The sequence below is a fragment of the Mustelus asterias genome, chromosome 15 (assembly GCF_964213995.1).
Source record: "Mustelus asterias chromosome 15, sMusAst1.hap1.1, whole genome shotgun sequence".
Lineage (NCBI taxonomy): Eukaryota > Metazoa > Chordata > Chondrichthyes > Carcharhiniformes > Triakidae > Mustelus > Mustelus asterias.
In genome coordinates, this window is record NC_135815.1 from 68670279 (window position 1) to 68690578 (window position 20300).

General features: G+C 45.6%; 1 protein-coding gene across 1 annotated transcript in view; it reads right to left on the reverse strand.

The window, feature by feature from the left end:
• The window catches only part of nt5e (5'-nucleotidase, ecto (CD73)), a 76714-nt gene that overhangs the window by 24430 nt on the left and 31984 nt on the right, over positions 1-20300 (reverse strand). The window contains exons 2-4 of the mRNA XM_078230064.1: positions 12954-13176; positions 12682-12870; positions 1539-1736 (exon numbers count right to left, since the gene is read on the reverse strand). Of these exons, the coding sequence (XP_078086190.1) occupies positions 1539-1736; positions 12682-12870; positions 12954-13176 (610 nt within the window). The remainder of the gene's footprint in view (positions 1-1538; positions 1737-12681; positions 12871-12953; positions 13177-20300) is intronic.

Consider the following 20300-nt stretch of genomic DNA (forward strand, 5'->3'; position numbering starts at 1 on the left):
ACTTTTCCTCTTGTTTGATTTATTTTCTCTTCCAACCTAATTTGTATTATTTCTTTTCTTTGTTTCTTTAAAATGTTCTTTTTTTTGGACTGTAGCTTGAAGAAGACATTTTCTCATTCTGTTTTTTTTTCAAACATCCTGTTTCAAAACCAGGAGATTTCAGCTTTAGTCCTGCTTAATCTTGGTTACAATTGCGTTACTTGTTTTCCTTATTGAGTAGTGACTACCCCAAAAGTCGGTTTCTCTCTCTCTCTCTCACTGAGTTTGAGGACCCGATGCTGCAACCTGCCACGTATGAAGGCAGCTGCTGGAAAAGACCCCCCAGCTTCAGTAAGTGAAGTTGTTTCTACACAGCCTACGCTCTTATTTTCGCACTTTGCTCATTTTCTCGGAGCCCACTGATTGTTTAAATCAGCCAATATCACTGGCGACATGCTGGCTGAAGAAATGTTTTTCTTTTCCTGCTCCGATTCTGAATGCTTCCAAGGTTGCAGTGAAGTTAAAAAAATTAGGGAATGGTCCAGAGTGCTTTTTATCCATTTTAAAATTGATGTACACCCTTAGCAAAGGCTATAAGTCCATTTCCAACAACCAGATTTACTGCACTCCAATTGATGGTGGAGTGGTCTCCTGAAAATAAATCCTTAACTCAAGGTCCAGGTCTGAATTATTCCTTCTAACTATTTTCACCATCTTTGTCACCAATTTTGTCTTTTACTGTTGTGTATTAAAATGGTCAGCTCACTTTAACAGCAAATATAAAATAATAAAAAGGTTGCCACGCGGTGGGTTATTTAACCAGTTAGTGAAGCTTTATTAGATAGGTGCTGTTTGCTTACAGTCCAGGATGGAAGAGAGAAAAAAATCTCCCAAATGTCTCTGATGTCACCAAGTAATCATGTGACACACTACATAGCGATGTATTGGTTTACTTCTTTCTTTCACTGAGGTGTTAGCTTGGTTAATGCACTCAAGCCTCTGGAGTGGACATGCACCCACAGGCTTCTGATTCACAGGCGGGAATGGGACCAAAGAGTCAAGGCCGACACTGGACACAGCGTCAGGCACTACTCTCGATGCAAGTAATGCATTATGGGAATGTCAACAAAGCAGTCTCCTCAATTCTAGTCCAGTTCCTCAAAGGATTTATTCAGCTGGAAGTTCTGGAGTAGAATAAGCTATTTTTATACACATTATAATAAAGAGCAACAATTGTGTAGGAGTTGAGACTGCCATCTTTAGATCATGCATCTTAAATACAAACACAAAGAAAATAACATGATTGATTTTATGAGGATCAATAATAAATATAATGATTGGATAGAAAACTGAGGGAAATTTGAATGGTTACTGCATGAGACAACAGTCCAGCCTCCTCCAGTTGTACTGAGCATCAATCAGCATTTGTATCCAATCCGGTTAAATTCTTTTCATTGCATTGTGTCATGGTTCAAAAAGCTATGAAAAGTTGCTTCAAAAATTCAATTTTTGTCATTGATAGGGAGATTATTCATTGCAATGTCTACTTGTCATATTACCTTGAGGAATGTTGCTGTTTAACAATATTGGATTTCCCTTTGCTTTGGTCACCAGTCCCTTCTCATCAAATGTCACCTTCAGATGTCCAAGGTATTTTCCGTAAGCGTAGGCCTGTACGACAGGAACGTCTTTGCCGTCGTCTGAATGTACAATGTAGGGATAAGGACCAACTGGGACATCATTGGAAGGAGCCTTGCCTGTTGGGTTAAAACATACAATGTAATAAGTAGAGAAGATAGGCAAGGACCAATTTATTGACCTTAGTCATAGAATTGTCCAGCACATTGAGCTGATCAAGCCTGTGTCGGTTCATTGGACGAACTTTCTAAATATCCCAACACTCTGCACTCTCCCAAAGTTCTGTAAATTTTTCATTTCAATATAGATCCAATTCCCTTTTGAAAGTTATTGATGAATCTGCTTTCATCATTTCTGGAAATGCAATCTTGACCATAACAGCTGTAAAAAAAAACACCAACAAATTCTCCTCATCTTCTCTGCCCATTATTTAAAATCATCCTCGAGTTACCAATCGCCTTCTCGGTGGAACCATTTTCTCTTGATCAAAACCCTTCATTTTCTATTCAATCTCTCAAAGAACAATACAGCACAGGAACAGGCCCTTCGGCCCTCCAAGCCTGCACCGATCATGTGTTCCTAACTAGACCATCCGTTTGTATCCCTCTATTCACTCTCTCCTTAACCATTGCTTGAAGGAAAAGAATCCCAACTTCTCTAGCCTCAACATTGAACTAAAATCTTTCATCCCTGGTTCCTGTTGAATCAATCTGCTGTTGTACTGAAGGCTTTATCCATTCTAAAGTATGGAGTCCAACATTGGACCAATAAATAGCTCGGGTCTAATTAGTGATTTGTAAAGATTTAGCAAAACGCTCTTGTTTTTGTACCTTATTGTTTCGATGTACAAGGGTGAGGATTCTGAATGCTTTCCTCAATGTCTGACAGGTATTTATTCCCTGATTTGACAGCCAATGAAACAAGTTAACAATTCCCTGTAAACATCAGGAAAATGATGGAAGACCTGCCTTCAGGCAAAGAACAAAGAGAACAAAGGAAATTACAGCACAGGAACAGGTCCTTCAGCTCTCCAAGCCTCCACCGACCATGCTGCCCAACTGAACTAAAACCCCTGACCCTTCCGGGGACCATATCCCTCTCAAAGAACAAATCTGTTTTAGGTGGAGGAATAAATATTGGTTAGAAGCTAACTGCTTTTCTCTCTGGGATTAGGAGAGAGAATATTTGGTCATTCATTTCTAATATTGTCACTTTTGATATTCCAAAGTCTTGCACAGCCAGTCAAATACTTGTGTAAATTGTAATGTAGGAAACATGGCAGCCAAATTGTCTACAGCGCAATGCCACAAACAGCAATATAATAATGACAATAAAATCCCGTGGCACAGTGGGCAGTTCCCCGGCCTCGGAGCCTGAAGCGCTGGGTTGAAGTCTCACTCCAGGACTTGATGTTGGCCGGGGAAGATGCATTTATACAGCTAAATAGCAGCCATGTGATGGAAACAAATTCAAGCTTTATCATCACTATTCATAGCTCCAGGCTACAACATGCATTGAAAAATGTGCACTGCCTCAGCAACTCAGACTCCTTGGGGGCTGGTTGGTTGGTGCAGATCAGATTAGTGTCAAAGGCACAGAGTTCGATCTCCATTCCAGCTGGGGTAGATTCAGGGAACCTTTCCTTGTCCTACCCTTGATGCAGATCAGACCTGCCTTCAGGCAAAGAACAAAGAGAACAAAGAAAATTACAGCACAGGAACAGGTCCTTCAGCTCTCCAAGCCTCCACCGACCATGCTGCCCGACTGAACTAAAACCCCTGACCCTTCCGGGGACCGTATCCCTCTCAAAGAACAAATCTGTTTTAGGTGGAGGAATAAATATTGGTTAGAAGCTAACTGCTTTTCTCTCTGGGATTAGGAGAGAGAATATTTGGTCATTTATTTCTAATATTGTCACTTTTGTTTCTGTTTCAGCAGCAACAATTTGAAGTTATCTTTACTACATGATGTGTGTTTGGGGGGGGGGGGGGGAGGGGGCCGGGGGCGGGGGGGATGAGCAGTTGATATCAAGGTGCTGATTCTCTTAAAATGGGGTTGAAGTAAATGATGAAACAGCATCATATTAAAACCGCAGGAGAAAACAAATAAGTCAACTTTTCAGCAGCACCCAAGAGTTGGATTTAGGGTTTATCAATTTTATTGAACCACAATTGTCCATCTTTCCGGTTCCTCAGAAGGTACATCCACTCTTCCCCTTTCCCAAATAAAGGTTCCATTGAGATGAAAACAGATTTCATAAAATATTATAATCCGGTTCAAATCATCACACATGTAACATTTTCTTGATGAAGGAGTCAATGGGTCAAATGTTTTTGGAAAATAGCATGTGAATGATGCTCACAATTATTGATGCGCTAATCAGCCAGCGAGCTGGAGAAATGGAGATACGTGTGAGTTAGGGGAGGCAATGGCATAATTATATTATCCTTAGACTATTAATCCAGAAACTCAGCTAATGTTCTGGGGACCCAGGTTCAAATCCCGCCACTGCTGAAAAATATTTGGAATTAAGAATCTACTGATGACCATGAAACCATTGTCGATTGTCAGAAAAACCCATCTGGTTCACTAATGTCCTTTAGGAAAGGAAGTCTGCTGTCCTTACCCAGTCTGGCCTACATGTGACTCTCAACTGCCTTCAGGCAACTAGGAATGGGCAATAAATGTTGGCCAGCCAGCAATGCCCATGTCCCACAAATGAATAAATTAAAAAAAAATGCATGTGTGAAGATGTTATTATTTTTCATATTTTTAGGGTTAAATGTGTGTGTGTATGTGAGAGACAGAGATAGAAAAAGAGACTAATTTAGTCAAAGTGATGTGAGAGGGACGCACTCAAAGTAAATGTGGCCAAATGGAATTCTCTACAGGTGGTTAAACCATGGGTAGGAACTTGCACTGGGAAATAAGGGATGATTTGGATTTTTCGTTGTTAAAGTTAAAGGGCTTACAACTTGGAAAAGATCATGGCTGACTTTGGTCTCTCACACCCCACCACCGCTGCGAGACTGGAGAATTTGGTGCTCAGCCAAATCTCTGTTTACAGCCTCGGGACCGCAGAATCCCAGCCGCAGATGATGTTGGAGAATCTGGCCTTATAAATAAGTAAAGCAAGGTTATTACATTTTATTTTACCGAAAGTGGGAGCAGTGGGGAGAACATAATAGATTTTGATTTCCTGGGAAAGGTGAGTTTCTAAGGAGGATAAGGACAATGGAATGAAGAGGAAATAAGGAAAAACTGCTTAAGGAGAGATGTGAAAACTGTATGGGAGTGGCCATGTGAGAGCTCATGGAGATCATTCTGTGCTGGAAAAGTGAGCAGCCTTCTATCCAGTCCACCCAGAAAAGTGTCCGTCTGCTTTCTCAGAAAGCAGGGTTTTGTTTCAAAGTGACTTGAATTTCTACAGCAGAGAGGGAGCTGAGAAACTCTGTAATATTCCTTCTCTGCACCAACAGTGGGTTTGTCTTGTGGTCATACCACTGAACTTTTTAAAGTTAAACAGAAAGGATTGTTGTCTCAAGGGGTGTTCATTTTGAGAGTCTAACCAAGTAGGAAATCCTTTTTGGGGAATGTTCTGTAAATCTAATTTTAACTCTGTAAATGAAATCTTGTGTGTTTAAGTTTTTTGTTAATACATGTTTTAATTTAATATTCAAAATCCTCAAAAATGTTACAAGAATTTGTGGCTTCAGAATTCAGCGTAAATGTCCCTTCTCATTATTAAAAAAACCAAAAAGAAGAGTTGCGATACGTAGGCTAGTTTCCATTTGAGATTTGGTCTGTATGGCAATTAACATGCACCAGATCATAACACATGCACTTTGTAAAATGTTGTTAGCAATTTTTAAAATTTCAAATGTCACATTTTTTCTCTTCTCTCTTACTCCAATCTTTCTTTCCTCTCTTTATATATTTTTTCTGTACCTGCTTTAACCTCTGCATCATCCTGTGTCTCTATTGGTCCTCTATTTATTTTCCAATCCTCAAATCTCACTCTTTGCCCTATCATTCACCAAGGTCCCAGATGTCCCACTGCCCTTGACACATTATTAGCTCACACTTGCAGCAACTTGCTGGAAATATTTCCCTTGAGCTGATAGCTGAGGGAAATGTCTACCTAACAGCAAGACTTGGCCCAATATAAACCGTACAAACATTGTGAATATTAAATAACCTGTGACATTAGAAAGTGCAGATAATATTAAAATTAAACAATAGTGATTATCCTCCTTTGAGGACAGACTCTTTAGGAATCGGTTCACTCCAAGGTGGCATGCCTGACGAAAATGAACCAACTATGTCCACCTCGATGATCTGATATCTGAACCAGGTTAAGTCGACGAAACCGCTCATAGAAATCACTAACAGAAAGAGGCCATTCGGCCCATCGAGTCTGCACCGACCACAATCCCACCCAGGCCCTACCCCCATATCCCTACATATTTTACCCGCTAATCCCTCTAATCTACGCATCCCAGGACACTAAGGGGCAATAGTAGCATGACCAATCAACCTAACCTGCACATCTTTGGACTGTGGGAGGAAACCAGAGCACCCGGAGGAAACCCACGCAGACACGAGGAGAATGTGCAAACTTCACACAGACAAGCCGGGAATTGAACCCAGGTCCCTGGAGCTGTGAAGCAGCAGTGCTAACCACTGTGCTACCGTGCCGCCCCAACTGCTGATGCTGTTTGGCCCACATGGGGCAGGAGACATATCACTGTGAGCTGGGCGTTACTTGATTTAAAAGTCAGCTGTAGCCTTGCACATACAATTCCTAGGCCTTTGATTAGACTAAGTTCTATCAATTTGGGAAGGTTTGGTCCCAATTACCCACTCCACATGGGGAGAGAACATACCATCAAACAGGAACTCCACCTGTGTAACTTCATGTTGGTTTGGAGACTGTTACATAGGAACAAAGGCAGCCTTATACTTTTGGGGGCCCCACACTCTCCTTGGCAAGGGCTTCATGAGGTCACATCCCACCCCCTGATGATGTGGCAAACCACCCACCAGTGAGGGCCTCTCCCTCACCTGCCCAAGCCCTGGTCTGGGGATTGAGTCGCCACTGCAGCTACTCCCCTCGATGATCTGAGCTCACAAGTGTGTTGGTGGCTCAATGGTTAGCTGGTGCTGGCTTTATCTGGCTTGCCCCAAGTTGGCGGCCTCATCCTCTCCGGTCCTGTTGCCCAGTGCCCCTCACTCTCAGCCCTGGCCTCTGGTAGAGTTGTCTGGCTGCTCTCCAAAAACCAGTTGGCGCCTGCCAGGCCCTCACACCTCCTGACTGCTCAGGTGGTGAGCCTTGACAATTGTGTGCGCTTCTGGCTGGGTGCCTGACTGCTGTTGCTGGCTCTCTTTGGCCTGGCCTCTGCTCTTGCCCTCTCCAATCTGGTTGCCAACCAGCCCTCTCACTCTCTGCCCTGGTCTTGGATCGAGGTGCCTCATTGCTCCCCGAAAAGCATGCTGGGTCATGCCTGGCCCTCACACTTAGCGAATAATGATAAAGCTTGATATTAGCTTGGTGGATAGCGGGCGATAAGGGAACTTGCTTTGGGCTCAATGAATTTCCAAAGTAGAGCCTTATTTTCAGGTCGTTGTTTTAACCATCAAATTATTCTTTCCAATCACTCCCAAAGAACAAAGAACAATACAGCACAGGAACAGGCCCTTCGGCCCTCCAAGCCCGCGCCGCTCCCCGGTCCAGGATTGAATCCTGAATCCAGGATCCCCGCCCAATTTTCCAGCCTATCTACATACCAATATCCTATCCACCGAGCTGTCCCTCACAGCTACGATGCTTTGTTCATTACAACCTATTAACTCACCCCCACCCCCCCATTCCAGACCATGTGATCTCCAGGGAGAGGCGAAAACCCAGAGTGAAAAACCCCAGGGCCAATATGGGGAAAAAAAATCTGGGAAATTCCTCTCCGACCCCCTGAGGCGATCGAAACGAGTCCAGGAGATCACAATGGCCCCGATCGGAAAATGCTTCCCAACCCTAGTCATTTCCACTTCCACGAACACCATATGAATTCCCTGCCCCCGAGACAGGTTCCCAACTATCCGCAGTCTCGCTCTGTACTGGCACCAGCAAGATGATCATAGAATGAAGCCTTGAAACGAGAAACAAAGAACAATTAGCCCGCGCTGCTCCCTGGTCCAAACTAGACCACTCTTTTGTATCCCTCCATTCCCACTCCGTTCATATAGCTGTCTAGATAAGTCTTAAACGTTCCCAGTGTGTCCGCCTCCACCACCTTGCCCGGCAACACATTCCAGGCCCCCACGACCCTCTGTGTGAAATATGTCCTTCTGATATCTGTGTTAAACCTCCCCCCCTTCACCTTGAACCTATGACCCCTCGTGAACGTCACCACCGACCCGGGGAAAAGCTTCCCACCGTTCACCCTATCTATGCCTTTCATAATTTTATACACCTCTATTAAGTCTCCCCTCATCCTCCGTCTTTCCAAGGAGAACAACCCCAGTTTCCCCAATCTCTCCTCATAACCAAGCCCCTCCATACCAGGCAACATCCTGGTAAACCTCCTCTGTACTCTCTCCAAAGCCTCCACGTCCTTCTGGTAGTGTGGCGACCAGAACTGGACGCAGTATTCCAAATGCGGCCGAACCAACGTTCTATACATCTGCAACATCAGACCCCAACTTTTATACTCTATGCCCCGTCCTATAAAGGCAAGCATGCCATATGCCTTCTTCACCACCTTCTCCACCTGTGACGTCACCTTCAAAGATCTGTGGACTTGCACACCCAGGTCCCTCTGTGTCTCTACACCCTTTATGGTTCTTCCATTTATCGTGTAGCTCCTCCCTACATTATTCCCACCAAAATGCATCACTTCGCATTTATCAGGATTGAACTCCATCTGCCATTTCCTTGCCCAAATTTCCAGCCTATCTATATCCTTCTGTAGCCTCTGACAATGTTCCTCACTATCTGCAAGTCCTGCCAGTTTTGTGTCGTCCGCAAACTTACTGATCACCCCAGTTACTCCTTCTTCCAGATCATTTATATAAATCACAAACAGCAGAGGTCCCAATACAGAGCCCTGCGGTACACCACTAGTCACAGGCCTCCAGCCGGAAAAAGACCCTTCCACTACCACCCTCTGTCTTCTATGACCAAGCCAGTTCTCCACCCATCTAACCACCTCCCCCTTTATCCCATTCAAATGTACACTCCTAATGCTTACAGCAATGCCTTTTCAAACAATTCACCACTCCAACCCAGTAACACTGACTGATCTATTCACAGCTCTGATGGTCCCTTCAGCTCTTCACTCTGCAATCAATATTCCAAAATTTCTCTCAGTTTCACAAGGCAATACATTAAATGTTACAGGATCGCAAGAAAAATATTGGGGGTGATTCTCCCAAAAAAATTCTAAGTGTCAAATTCACGTAAAAACTGGAGTAAATCCCGTTGGGTTTTTCAAAATGTATCTCCCACACTCTGTGCACTGCAGAGTGCACTAGCGTCATTCACTCCAAATATCAGTGGCCAGGCTTATTCCCGCCGGAGAGGCCGGCAGCATTGCACTGAGTGGGCCACCACGCATGCGCTTCGAAATCGGCGCATGCACACTGGCCCTGCACTGCTGGCCTCCTGATCGCTGGCCAGCAATCAGGAGGCCAGCTGAGGGGGAGGGCTGGAGAGGTCGTGCCCACTGATTCGAGTGAATGGTGACCACAAAGACCGAAAACCCATGGGAACAGGAGGTGATGTTAGTGGGTAGTCTTGCCCGCTCAGCGGCCACGACTCGGAGTGTGTGGAGCTGGGGTCGTACCTCACAACTGCTCAGCTCTCGCTCAGGTGGCCGGGCCTTGACCCTCGATGACCTAGTATGCTCCTAGCTGGCTGCTGTTGGCTTTATCTGGCTTACCCTGTGATGCACCATCAATCAAGCAAAGACTAGTTTGTATGCAAGAACAAATAGGCTTTTATTAGCACACCCATGCCGATGAACTGGTCCAGACTGAGGCAGGGGGGTGGGGAGCAGTCGCCTTTATACCTGGACCCGGGGAGGGGGGGGGGGGGGGGGGGGAGGAGTCCCGGGCAGGGCCGGCAGGGACATGTCCAGACATGTCACACACACAGGCAATAAGCCAACAGTGGTTTACCACATTCACCCTCTGTTTTTAAAAAAAGAGTCCGCCGGGGGTGAGGTGGGTGGAACGATATTTACAGAATTACAAATTTAGTCTCTCTGGGGGCTTGATCTGCCGCTGCGACTGCCGTAGTGCTGGTTGTGGTGTTGGTTCCGGTGGCCGCGGTGTTGGATCAGGCGCCAGGTCGTAGTCGCTCGAGTCGTCTGTAGTCCCCTCAGATTGTCAGGTGCGTGGTGGCAGCTTTTGGGGCTCAGGCATGCTGTATATGGTGGCTAGGGGGGGGGCGTGCTGTGGCCCTGGTGCTGTATGGACAACGTTGGGGGTTGGGGGTGTGGGGTTGTGGGTCGTAGTGGTCCCTGGGGCACCTGCGGGTGCCAGGTCTCGAATAGAGACCGTGTCCTCCCGCCTGTCAGGGTACTTCACATAGGCGTATTGGGGGTTGGCATGGAGGAGTTGGACCCTTTCGACCAGGGAGTCGAACTTATGGGTCCTCACGTGCTTCTGGAGCAGGACAGGACCTGGGGACGTCAGCCACAACGGTAGTGGGGTCCCCGAGGAGGACTTCCTGGGGAAAACAAACCTTCTTTCATGAGGGGTAGCATTAGTAGCTGTGCAAAGGAGTGATCTAATCGAGTGTAGTGCATCAGGGAGGACTTCTTGCCAGCGGGTGACTGGAAGACCTTTAGATCTCAGAGCTAGTAAAACAGTCTTCCAGACTGTCGCGTTTTCCCTCTGTACTTGTCCGTTCCCCCTGGGGTTGTAGCTGGTGGTCCTACTCGAGGCACCCAAGATGGCGGCCCCGCGGGGTCGCACGCGGCGCTACTGGGCTTGGAGGTCGATTTCGCTCTGCATACCTTCACGTAATGGCCCTTCTTTCCATACCCGGTGCAGATCGCATCCTTCGCCAGGCAGCGTTGTCGGGGGTGTTTCCCCAGGCCGCAGAAGTAGCACTTCGGGCCTCCGGAGACTGCTGCAGCGGTCGGGCCATTGGTGGGACGTGGCGTGACGTAGGCCTGCGGCCCTCCCGAATAAAGAGGTGGCGGCGGCCGCGGTGTCCACGATGCGCCCCTGTGGTCGGGGGTGTAGGCCGAGATTACGGAAGGCCACCTCTAACGAGTCGGCAAGCGCCACAGTCTTTTGTAAGTCCAGCCCACCCTGTTCAGCAGTCGTTGTCGGATATAGTTTGACCTGATACCCATGACATAGGCATCGCTGATTAAGTCCTCAGTGCTTTGGGCGGCTGTTACGGCCTTGCAGTTGCAGGCCCTGCCAAGTGCTCGCAACGCACGCAGGAATTCATCACCTGATTCTCCTGGCTGTTGTCTGCGAGTAGCCAGAAGATGTCTGGCGTAGATTTCATTAGACCGTTTGTTGTACTGGCCTTTTAAAAGTTCGATCACATCCTTGTAAGTTTCAGCGTCTTTAATCATCGAGAATACTTGATCGCTTACCCGGGCGTGGAGCACGTATAGCTTGTCGGTTTCGGTCCGGACGACAGAGGAGGAGGTGAGGAAAGTTTCGAAACATCGCAGGCAGTGATTGAAGCTGTTAGAGGCTCCTACAGCTTGAGGGTCCAATTCGAGTTTGTCGGGTTTCAGTATCTGCTCCATCCCAAAACATTTGCTAATAAAATTGATGCACCATCAATCAAGCAAAGACTAGTTTGTATGCAAGAACAAATAGGCTTATATTAGCAAAAGACTTGGAGCACACCCATGCCGATGAACTGGTCCAGACTGAGGCAGGGGGGTGGGGAGCAGTCACCTTTATACCTGGACCAGGAGGGGGGAGGAGTCCCGGGCAGGGCCGGCAGGGGCATGTCCAGACACGTCACACACAGGCAATAAGCTAACAGTGGTTTACCACACCCTGGCCTCTGCTCTCACCCTCATTTGACGGACTTGCCCTCACCAGTCTGGTTAACATACAGTCCTCTGTCTTCTCAGCCCTGACCTCTGGTCATGTAGTGTCGCTACTCCCCGAAATCCACGCAAATTCAGAGCTACCAGGCTCGGATTGGTGCTCCCACAGTAATCTCTCAGTATTGGACCGGGGCCCTGTGTGTTTCATTGTAAGTCCACCTCTCGGAACAAAGGATCATTTAGTTCCTCAAGCCTGTTGCACCGTTCGAATAGATCGTGGTTATTTCTCTACCCGAGTTCCATAAGCAAAAATCTATCCATCTCAGTTTAGACATTTTCATCTCCACATCATAAGTTTATCCAACCGCCTTTTAGCTAAGTTCTTACTCTGGTGAATCTGTACTGCATTCTTTCCAAGGCAAATATATCCTTCCCGATTGTGCTGAATGCAATTCTAAATAGAGTTTGATCAGAGCCCTGTACAGCTGTAACAAAACTTCCACTCCTTTATATTCCATTTAAAATAAATGCAACATTCCAGTAGCCTGTTGAATTAATTATTCTTTATAACTATCCATTGGCTTTAAGTGCTGTGTGTGTTTGGGGCCCAAGATCTTGTGGTTTCTCCCCAGTTCCTAGCTTCTTGACAATAAGAAAATAGATTAATCTACCTTTTACCAAGAACTTTCCACGTTGAATTCATCCACAATCTTCTCTGTGATGTTGGGCTGCGATGCATAACAAATATTTGACTGACTAAAGGTGGATTGGGTACAGTGGTCAGGGTGCAGAGCTGGGGGAGTTGCGGAGGTGGGGAGATTCAAGAAGATTCAATAGAAACTCTCAAAAGAGAATTTACGTTAATCTTGAAGGTGATTAATTTGCTGGTCAATGGGGGAAGAGTATGACTGAGAATGGGACTAACTGAGAACTTTTTCAAACAACTGGCCCTGGTGCAATGCACAAAATGGCCTCCTTCTGTGCTGTAAAATTCTCTAACTTTGGCAGAACTGATAGAGGAGTTGTTTGAGATGTTTACCTGTGTAAAGAAAAGTGTTGGTATGTCCTCCCACTACAACATCAACCCCTCTCACTTTCTTTGCAATTTCTTTATCTGTTTCGAATCCTGCATGACCCAGGGCGATAATCTTGTTAACCCCCAGAGTTGTGAGTTTGTTAACTTCACGTTGCACAGCTTGAATCTCATCACCGAAGATTAGATGTGGGCCTGGAATATATAAATAAAAAATTAATTGTTGCCCATTTCAAAGCTCCAGTAGACAGTGAAGCTCAGTTTCAATCAGTACCTACCTGAACTTGAAAGTATTGGTGTTTCTTTGGTGGTGTATCCGACCACACCAATCTTCTGCCCATTGACTTGTAGGATTGTATAAGGATGATAATAGCCCATGAGATTTGGGGATAAGTATTGGTCTGCTTTGATATTCGCACTCAGCACTGGAAAGGAAACGTTCTGAAGAAAGGGGCCCAGGAGACCTTCCACACCATTGTCAAATTCATGATTCCCCAGAGCCTAAAGAACACAACAGTGATCGAGTTACAAAACTAAAACAAGAACCAAATTATACAGGGCATTAAAATTGATCAACCTCAATTCAGTCTGATTCTAATTCGCTTTATGATTATATTGCCCAATCTGTTCAAGTTAAACAGTGAGTGCAAATGGAGATAGAGGGCGAAATCTGTTTCAACTCTATCTTAATTTTACAGTTAATCACAAACAGAGCGAACTGGAAGGGAAATAAAACAGTTTGGGTATGGTGTCACCATAGGTTCTGGCCAAGATGACACAGAAGGATGAATCTTTGCCTGTCAGCAGTGGGGAGCTAGGTGGACACGGGAAATTAATGTGGCATGAGGCCAAATATCAGTTTCCCGATGTTGGGTTAAACTTTAGCAATTATGTTTCTTGATACTTCATAGATTGGCCAAGATCACTGACGAACAATTCTGGAAAGTCTTTTTGCATGCATTAGTATGTCATACATGCTCATTAAAAGGCCATCTCCCAGGAACTAAGTTCCCCTCCAAATTAAATTCCCCACCAGTGAGAAATTAGAACATTCATATTCACGACTGCACGCAAGTCGTGACCACCTGGTGAGGTTGACTCCACCCAATTAACAGTGTTGCCGATGCATTGTCCACTTAAAAGTTTAAAGTTTATTTATTAGTCACACGTAAGTCACACTGCAATGAAGTTACTGTGAAATTCCTGTAGTCGCCGCACTCCGGCGCCTGTCCAGGTCATTGCACCTAACCAGCACGTCTTTCAGACTGTGGTAGGAAACCGAAGCACCCAGAGGAAACCTACGCAGACACAGGGAGAACATGCAAACTCCACAAGCCGAGAATCGAACCTGGGTCCCTGGCACTGTGAGGCAGCAGTGCTAACCACTGTGCCGCCATGATGTGCCTGAAAATGCCAGCCAGCGCTTGAGAATAGGTGCAGTACAAGGTGAGTGGAGCATGACCAAGGAAAGGGGAAAGGGTTAGAAATTGGTTTGATTTATCATTGTCACATGTATTAATATACAGTGAAAAGTATTGTTTCTTGCTTGCAATACAGACAAAACATACTTTTCAAAGAAAAGGAAAGGAGAGAGTGCAGAATATAGTGTTAGTCATAGCTAGGGTTTAGAGAAAGATCAACTTAATGCAAGGTAGGTCCATTCAAAAGGCTGATGGCAGCAGGGAAGAAACTGTTCTTGAGTCGGTTGGTTCGTGACCTCAGATTTCTGTATCTTTTTCATGATGGAAGAAGGTGGAAGAGAGAATTCCAGTGTGGGTGGGGTTCTTAATTATGCTGGCTGCTTTGCCGAGGCAGCGGGAAGTGTAGACAGAGTCAATGGATGGGAGATTGGTTTGCTTGATGGAATGGGTTACATTCACATAACATAGAAACATAGAACAGTACAGCACAGTACAGGCCCTTCGGCCCTCAATGTTGTGCCGAGCTTTGTCCAAAACCAAGATCAAGCTACCCCACTCCCTATCATTCTGGTGTGCTCCATGTACCTATCCAATAACTGCTTGAAAGTTCCTAAAGTGTCCGACTCCACTATCACAGCAGGCAGTCCATTCCACACCCCAACCATTCTGAGTAAAGAACCTACCTCGAACATCCCTCCTATATCTCCCGCCATGAACCTTCTAGTTATGCCCCCTAGTAACAGCTACATCCACCCAAGGAAATAGTCTCTGAATGTCCACTCTATCTATCCCCCTCATCATCTTATAAACCTCTATTAAGTCGCCTCTCATCCTCCTCCGCTCTAAAGAGAAAAGCCCTAGCTCCCTCAACCTTTCCTCATAAGACCTACCCTCCAAACCAGGCAGCATCCTGGTAAATCTCCTTTGCACTCTCTCCAATGCTTCCACATCCTTCTTATAGTGAGGTGACCAGAACTGCACACAATATTCCAAATGTGGTCTCACCAAGGTCCTGTATAGTTGCAGCATAACCCCACGGCTCTTCAACTCAAACCCCCTGTTAATAAACGCTAACACACTATAGGCCTTCTTCACGGCTCTATCCACTTGAGTGGCAACCTTCAGAGATCTATGGATATGAACCCCAAGATCTCTGTTCTTCCACGTTCCTCAGAACCCTACCTGTAATCCGCATTCAAATTTGTCCTACCAAAATGAATCACCTCGCACTTATCAGGGTTAAACTCCATCTGCCATTTTTCGGCCCAGCTTTGCATCCTATCAATGTCTCTTTGCAGCCTACAACAGCCCTCCACCTCATCTACTACTCCACCAATCTTGGTGTCATCAGCAAATTTACTGATCCACCCTTCAGCCCCCTCCTCCAAGTCATTGATAAAAATCACAAATAGTAGAGGACCCAGCACTGATTCCTGTGGTACACCGCTGGTAACTGGTCTCCAGTCTGAAAATTTTCCATCCACCACCACCCTCTGTCTTCTATGAGATAGCCAGTTACTTATCCAATCGGCCAACTTTCCCTCTATCTCACACCTCTTTACTTTCTTCATGAGCCGACCATGGGGGACCTTATCAAGCACCTTACTAAAATCCATGTATATGACATCAACTGCTCTACCTTCATCAACACACTTAGTTACCTCCTCAAAGAATTCAATCAAATTTGTGAGGCAAGACTTACCCTTCATGAATCAGTGTTGACTATCCCGGATTAAGCTGCATCTTTCGAAATGGTCATAAGTCATATCCCTCAGGACCTTTTCCATTAACTTACTGACCATCGAAGTAAGACTAACCGGCCTATAATTACCAGGGTCATTCCTATTTCCTTTCGTGAACAGAGGAACAACATTCGCCACTCTCCAGTCCTCTGGCACTATCCCCGTGGACAGTGAGGACCCAAAGATCAAAGCCAAAGGCTCTGCAATCTCATCCCTTGCCTCCCAAAGAATCCTAGGATATATCTCATCTAGCCCAGGGGACTTATTTTCCCTCAGGTTTTTCAAAATTGCTAATACATCTTCCCTCAGAACATCTACCTCCTCTAGCCCATCCACCTGTATAACACTCTCATCCTCAAAAACATGGCCCCTCTCCTTGGTGAACACTGAAGAAAAGTATTCATTCATTGCCTCTCCTATCTCTTCTGACTCCATGCACAAGTTCCCACTACTGTCCTTGACCGGCCCTAACCTCACCCTGGTCGTTCTTTTATTTCTCACATAAGAGTAAAAAGCCTTGGGGTTTTCCTTGATTCGACCCACCAAGGACTTCTCATGCCCCCTCCTAGCTCTCCTAAGCCCTTTTTTTTAGCTCATTCCTTGCTAACTTGTAACCCTCAATCGAACCAACTGAACCTTGTTTTCTCATCCTTACATATGCTTCCTTTTTCTTCTTGACAAGACATTCAACCTCTTTTGTGAACCATGGTTCCCTCACTCGGCCATGTCCTCCCTGCCTGACAGTGACATACCTATCAAGGACACGCAGTATTTGTTCCCTGAACAAGCTCCACTTTTCATTTGTGTCTTTCCTTGACAGTTTCTGTTCCCAACTTATGCCCCTTAATTCTTGCCTAATCGCATCATAATTACCCCTCCCCCACTTATAAACCCTGCCCTGCCGTATGGACCTATCCCTCTCCATTGCAATAATGAAAGACACCGAATTGTGGTCACTATCTCCAAAGTGCTCTCCCACAACCAAATCTAACACTTGGCCCGGTTCATTTCCCAGTACCAAATCCAATGTGGCCCCACCTCACGACCCTTTGTAGTTCCTTGCGGTTGAAGTGGGGAAAAACATAAAGATGGGTACATAACACATAAAATGGCTGCCTGGCACACAAAAAGTTACCTGGGAGAGAGACATTAAACAGGCAATGACTTTTAGTGCAGACAGCTACTTGAAATTGAAACATACAGGACAGACAGTTATTTAAAGTTAAACATGCAGGGAACAAATACTACAGGAAACAGCCAGGGCTTGGGGCACTTTTAAAATAAGGACAGATCTAGGACAATAAGGACTGATAAAGAGGTTAGCCACAAACGGGAACGGGAATACATAAATGCAGGAAAACCAATTACTGTATGTATAGACCAAAACTAAGTCATTGATAGGGAAAATGTACCCACTCTAGGAAACAATGTGATGTTAAAAGCCAATGTCTGTATATGTCTGGCTGTAACGATGTGTTAACTATCGATCCTACTCAACTGTAACTATGTGTTAAATGGCTAATGTCCGGACTATCCATTGTCTGAAAAGTATAAAAATGAACCACTCCAATTGTATAATTGAGAGAAGGTAGCTGCCTAAAGCACTGTGGAGTGCCAGTGCCTTTTCTCCATGAAGCTTCGTCAAATAAAACTGTATTGTTGAAACCTCCAAGTCTGACTCCGAAGTGGGAACTTTCCCACAACAATTGGCGTAGTCGGCTAGGATCCTATTACAGGTAAGCTCCGATCGATTGGCCACGATCGGAAAGCTGGGGTAGAGATCACTGAATCTGTGGGAGTCAGACAAGGTCAAGAATACAGTTTGAAAGGGGTTAAACTTAAAAGGGTATTTGTAGTAATAAGTATTGTTGTAAATGATATAGTGATAAGTACTAACTGCTGATCGTGATAAGTAACTGTTGCTTGTGCTGACCGACAAGAGGACAAGGTAGTGCCTGTCTCAAAAACCCAGCCTTAGACCAGCTGTTAAGAGGGGAAATCCCCCACGCGATGGTCAGGAATTGAAGTGGGCAAAGAGACACCAAGGGCACTTAGGATTGTGAAGTACAAGTAGCAGAGGTCGGTTAACATCAAACTCCGTAGTGGTGAACAAACACAGAGTTGCCATCTGATTGCATGAAAGTTTGTAAAGTTGGGTACAGGACTGTCAATGTTGTAAAAGCAGGGCGGAAAAGGAGCTTGATCAACTCTGACCTAAACCGGATTCCGGTGGAGAAGCACATTGCCGAGGTGGTAATAGTGGAAGCTGTGAGTATAAATTGAAACCCTGAGACGGTAGTGAAACACTATGCTAGAGTAGTAATAGTGGCCAGGGGTAGTGAAGTCCCTACGGTAGAGAGAACACTTTACTAGGAAGTAATTGTGGCCGTACAGTGCCTAAAACACATTGCCAAGGTGGCAATAGTGACCGGGGGTAGTGAAGTCTGCGAAATGGCAGATATTGAAGTAAAGAGGGGATCTGCAGGTTCTCTCATTGAAGTGTACATGACAGACAGGAAAGCATTAATAAAGAGGATGCAAAAGGATGGCTGGGATACCTCTCAGACCTTAGAGCAGCAGAGAAAGTGGATAGATAAAGAAAAGAGAAACAAGACAAAGATAGGAGTATTGTTAATACATCAGTTAGCTGGTCTAATTGAGCAAGTAGTCACCTCTACTAAGAAGTGGAGTGAAGATAAAGAAAAGATTAGAGAATTAGAATCGCGAGTGAGGGAACTGGAGAAACAAAACCAGGTTTTAGAAGAAAAGCAATGGAGAGGGGAAACTGTTCCTCTACCTCCTTATGAGTCTGCACAACAGGGACCAACCGCTCCTCCAAGAGGAGTGGGAAGCGCTAGAACACAACTTAGCACCAGTAACCCGAGGGGGAACAGAGGTGTAGCCAAAGACAAATTATAAAGCCTTCACCCCAAGTGAGAGACAGCAAATAATAGCCTCCCTGGGTAAATTACAACCTAGAAGCACAAACACTAAATTCTGGGAAGAATTAGACACAATCTGGGTAGGCCACCAATTACACCTGAGAGACATACACCAGCTGGTCAGGGCAGCCTGTCCAGCAGATAAGTGGAGGCAGGTAGCAGGTGGACCCACCGCTCCTTCGGCACAGGATTATAATGGGGGACAGTGGACACATGCAGTCACCCCAACATCGGAGATAGATGCCCAACAGGCATCCTTCACCCAGTTTAAAGCAGAGATTCAGAGGGTATTAGGGAATGCTCCCACTAACTGGAGCAGAATTACCACAACAAAACAGCTAAAAGAGGAAGGAGCTTCTGAGTACGGGGAACGGTTGTTCTAGGTATATCAAGAGTGCCCTGGTCGAGGAGATAGAGCATTCATCCAGGCTTTTAAGGGTGGACTCTCTAGCGCTCAGGAGGTCACCCTAAAAATGGGAGTGATTATGTCCCAAGATTACGATGAGTTGGTAGAGTGGGCTAGCGGAGTACCGAGAGAAGAGAAATCCCAGGCAAGAACAAGACTAGAAAGAGTAGCAGCCTACAGTAACGGGAATGGAACAAAGTCTAAACTGACTTGCCACAATTGTGGCCGGCAAGGACACTCTGCGAGGGATTGCGGGGCTCCACGGAAAGGGAACAGATTTTGGAACAGTGGGAAACATTGCAGCCACTGCAATAAATATGGACACACAGAAGCAGTGTGTTGGAATAAGCATGGGAGACCCCCGACCCGATCCATGACCACAGCATAACCGGAGGAACCACAGACTTGCTAGACTTGGAAGTTGGTGTGCATTTTGGTGATAGTGACCACAATTCGGTTACGTTCACCTTAGTGATGGAAAGGGATAGGCATGAACCTCGGGCCAATGGTTTTAGCTGGGGGAAGGGTAATTATGAGGCTATTAGGAGAGAATTAGGAAACATAGGTTGGACTCGGAGATTACAGGGACTGGGAACGTCCGACATGTGGAGTTTTTTCAAGGAGCAGCTACTGCGAGTCTGTGATAGGTATGTCCCTGTCAGGCAAGGAGGAATTGGTAGGGCTAGGGAACCGTGGTGCACCAAAAAAGTTTCTTTGTTGGTTAAAAAGAAAAAGGAGGCTTATGTTCGGATGAGACGTGAGCACTCGGGTAGTGCACTAGAAAGCTTTAGATTGGCTAAGAGGGAGTTGAAGAGCGAGCTTAGAAGGGCTAAAAGGGGACATGAGAAGACTTTGGCGGATAGGGTTAAAGAGAATCCTAAGGCGTTCTATAGGTATGTCAAGAACAGAAGGTTGGTTAGGGCAAGTTTAGGGCCAGTTATAGATGGCAGAGGGAAGTTATGTGTGGAACCGGAGGAGATTGGTGAAGCATTGAACCAATATTTCTCTTCGGTGTTCACGCAAGGGGACATGAATATAGCTGAGGAGGACACTGGGTTGCAAGGGAGTAGAATAGACAGTATTACAGTTGATATGGAGGATGTGCAGGATATTC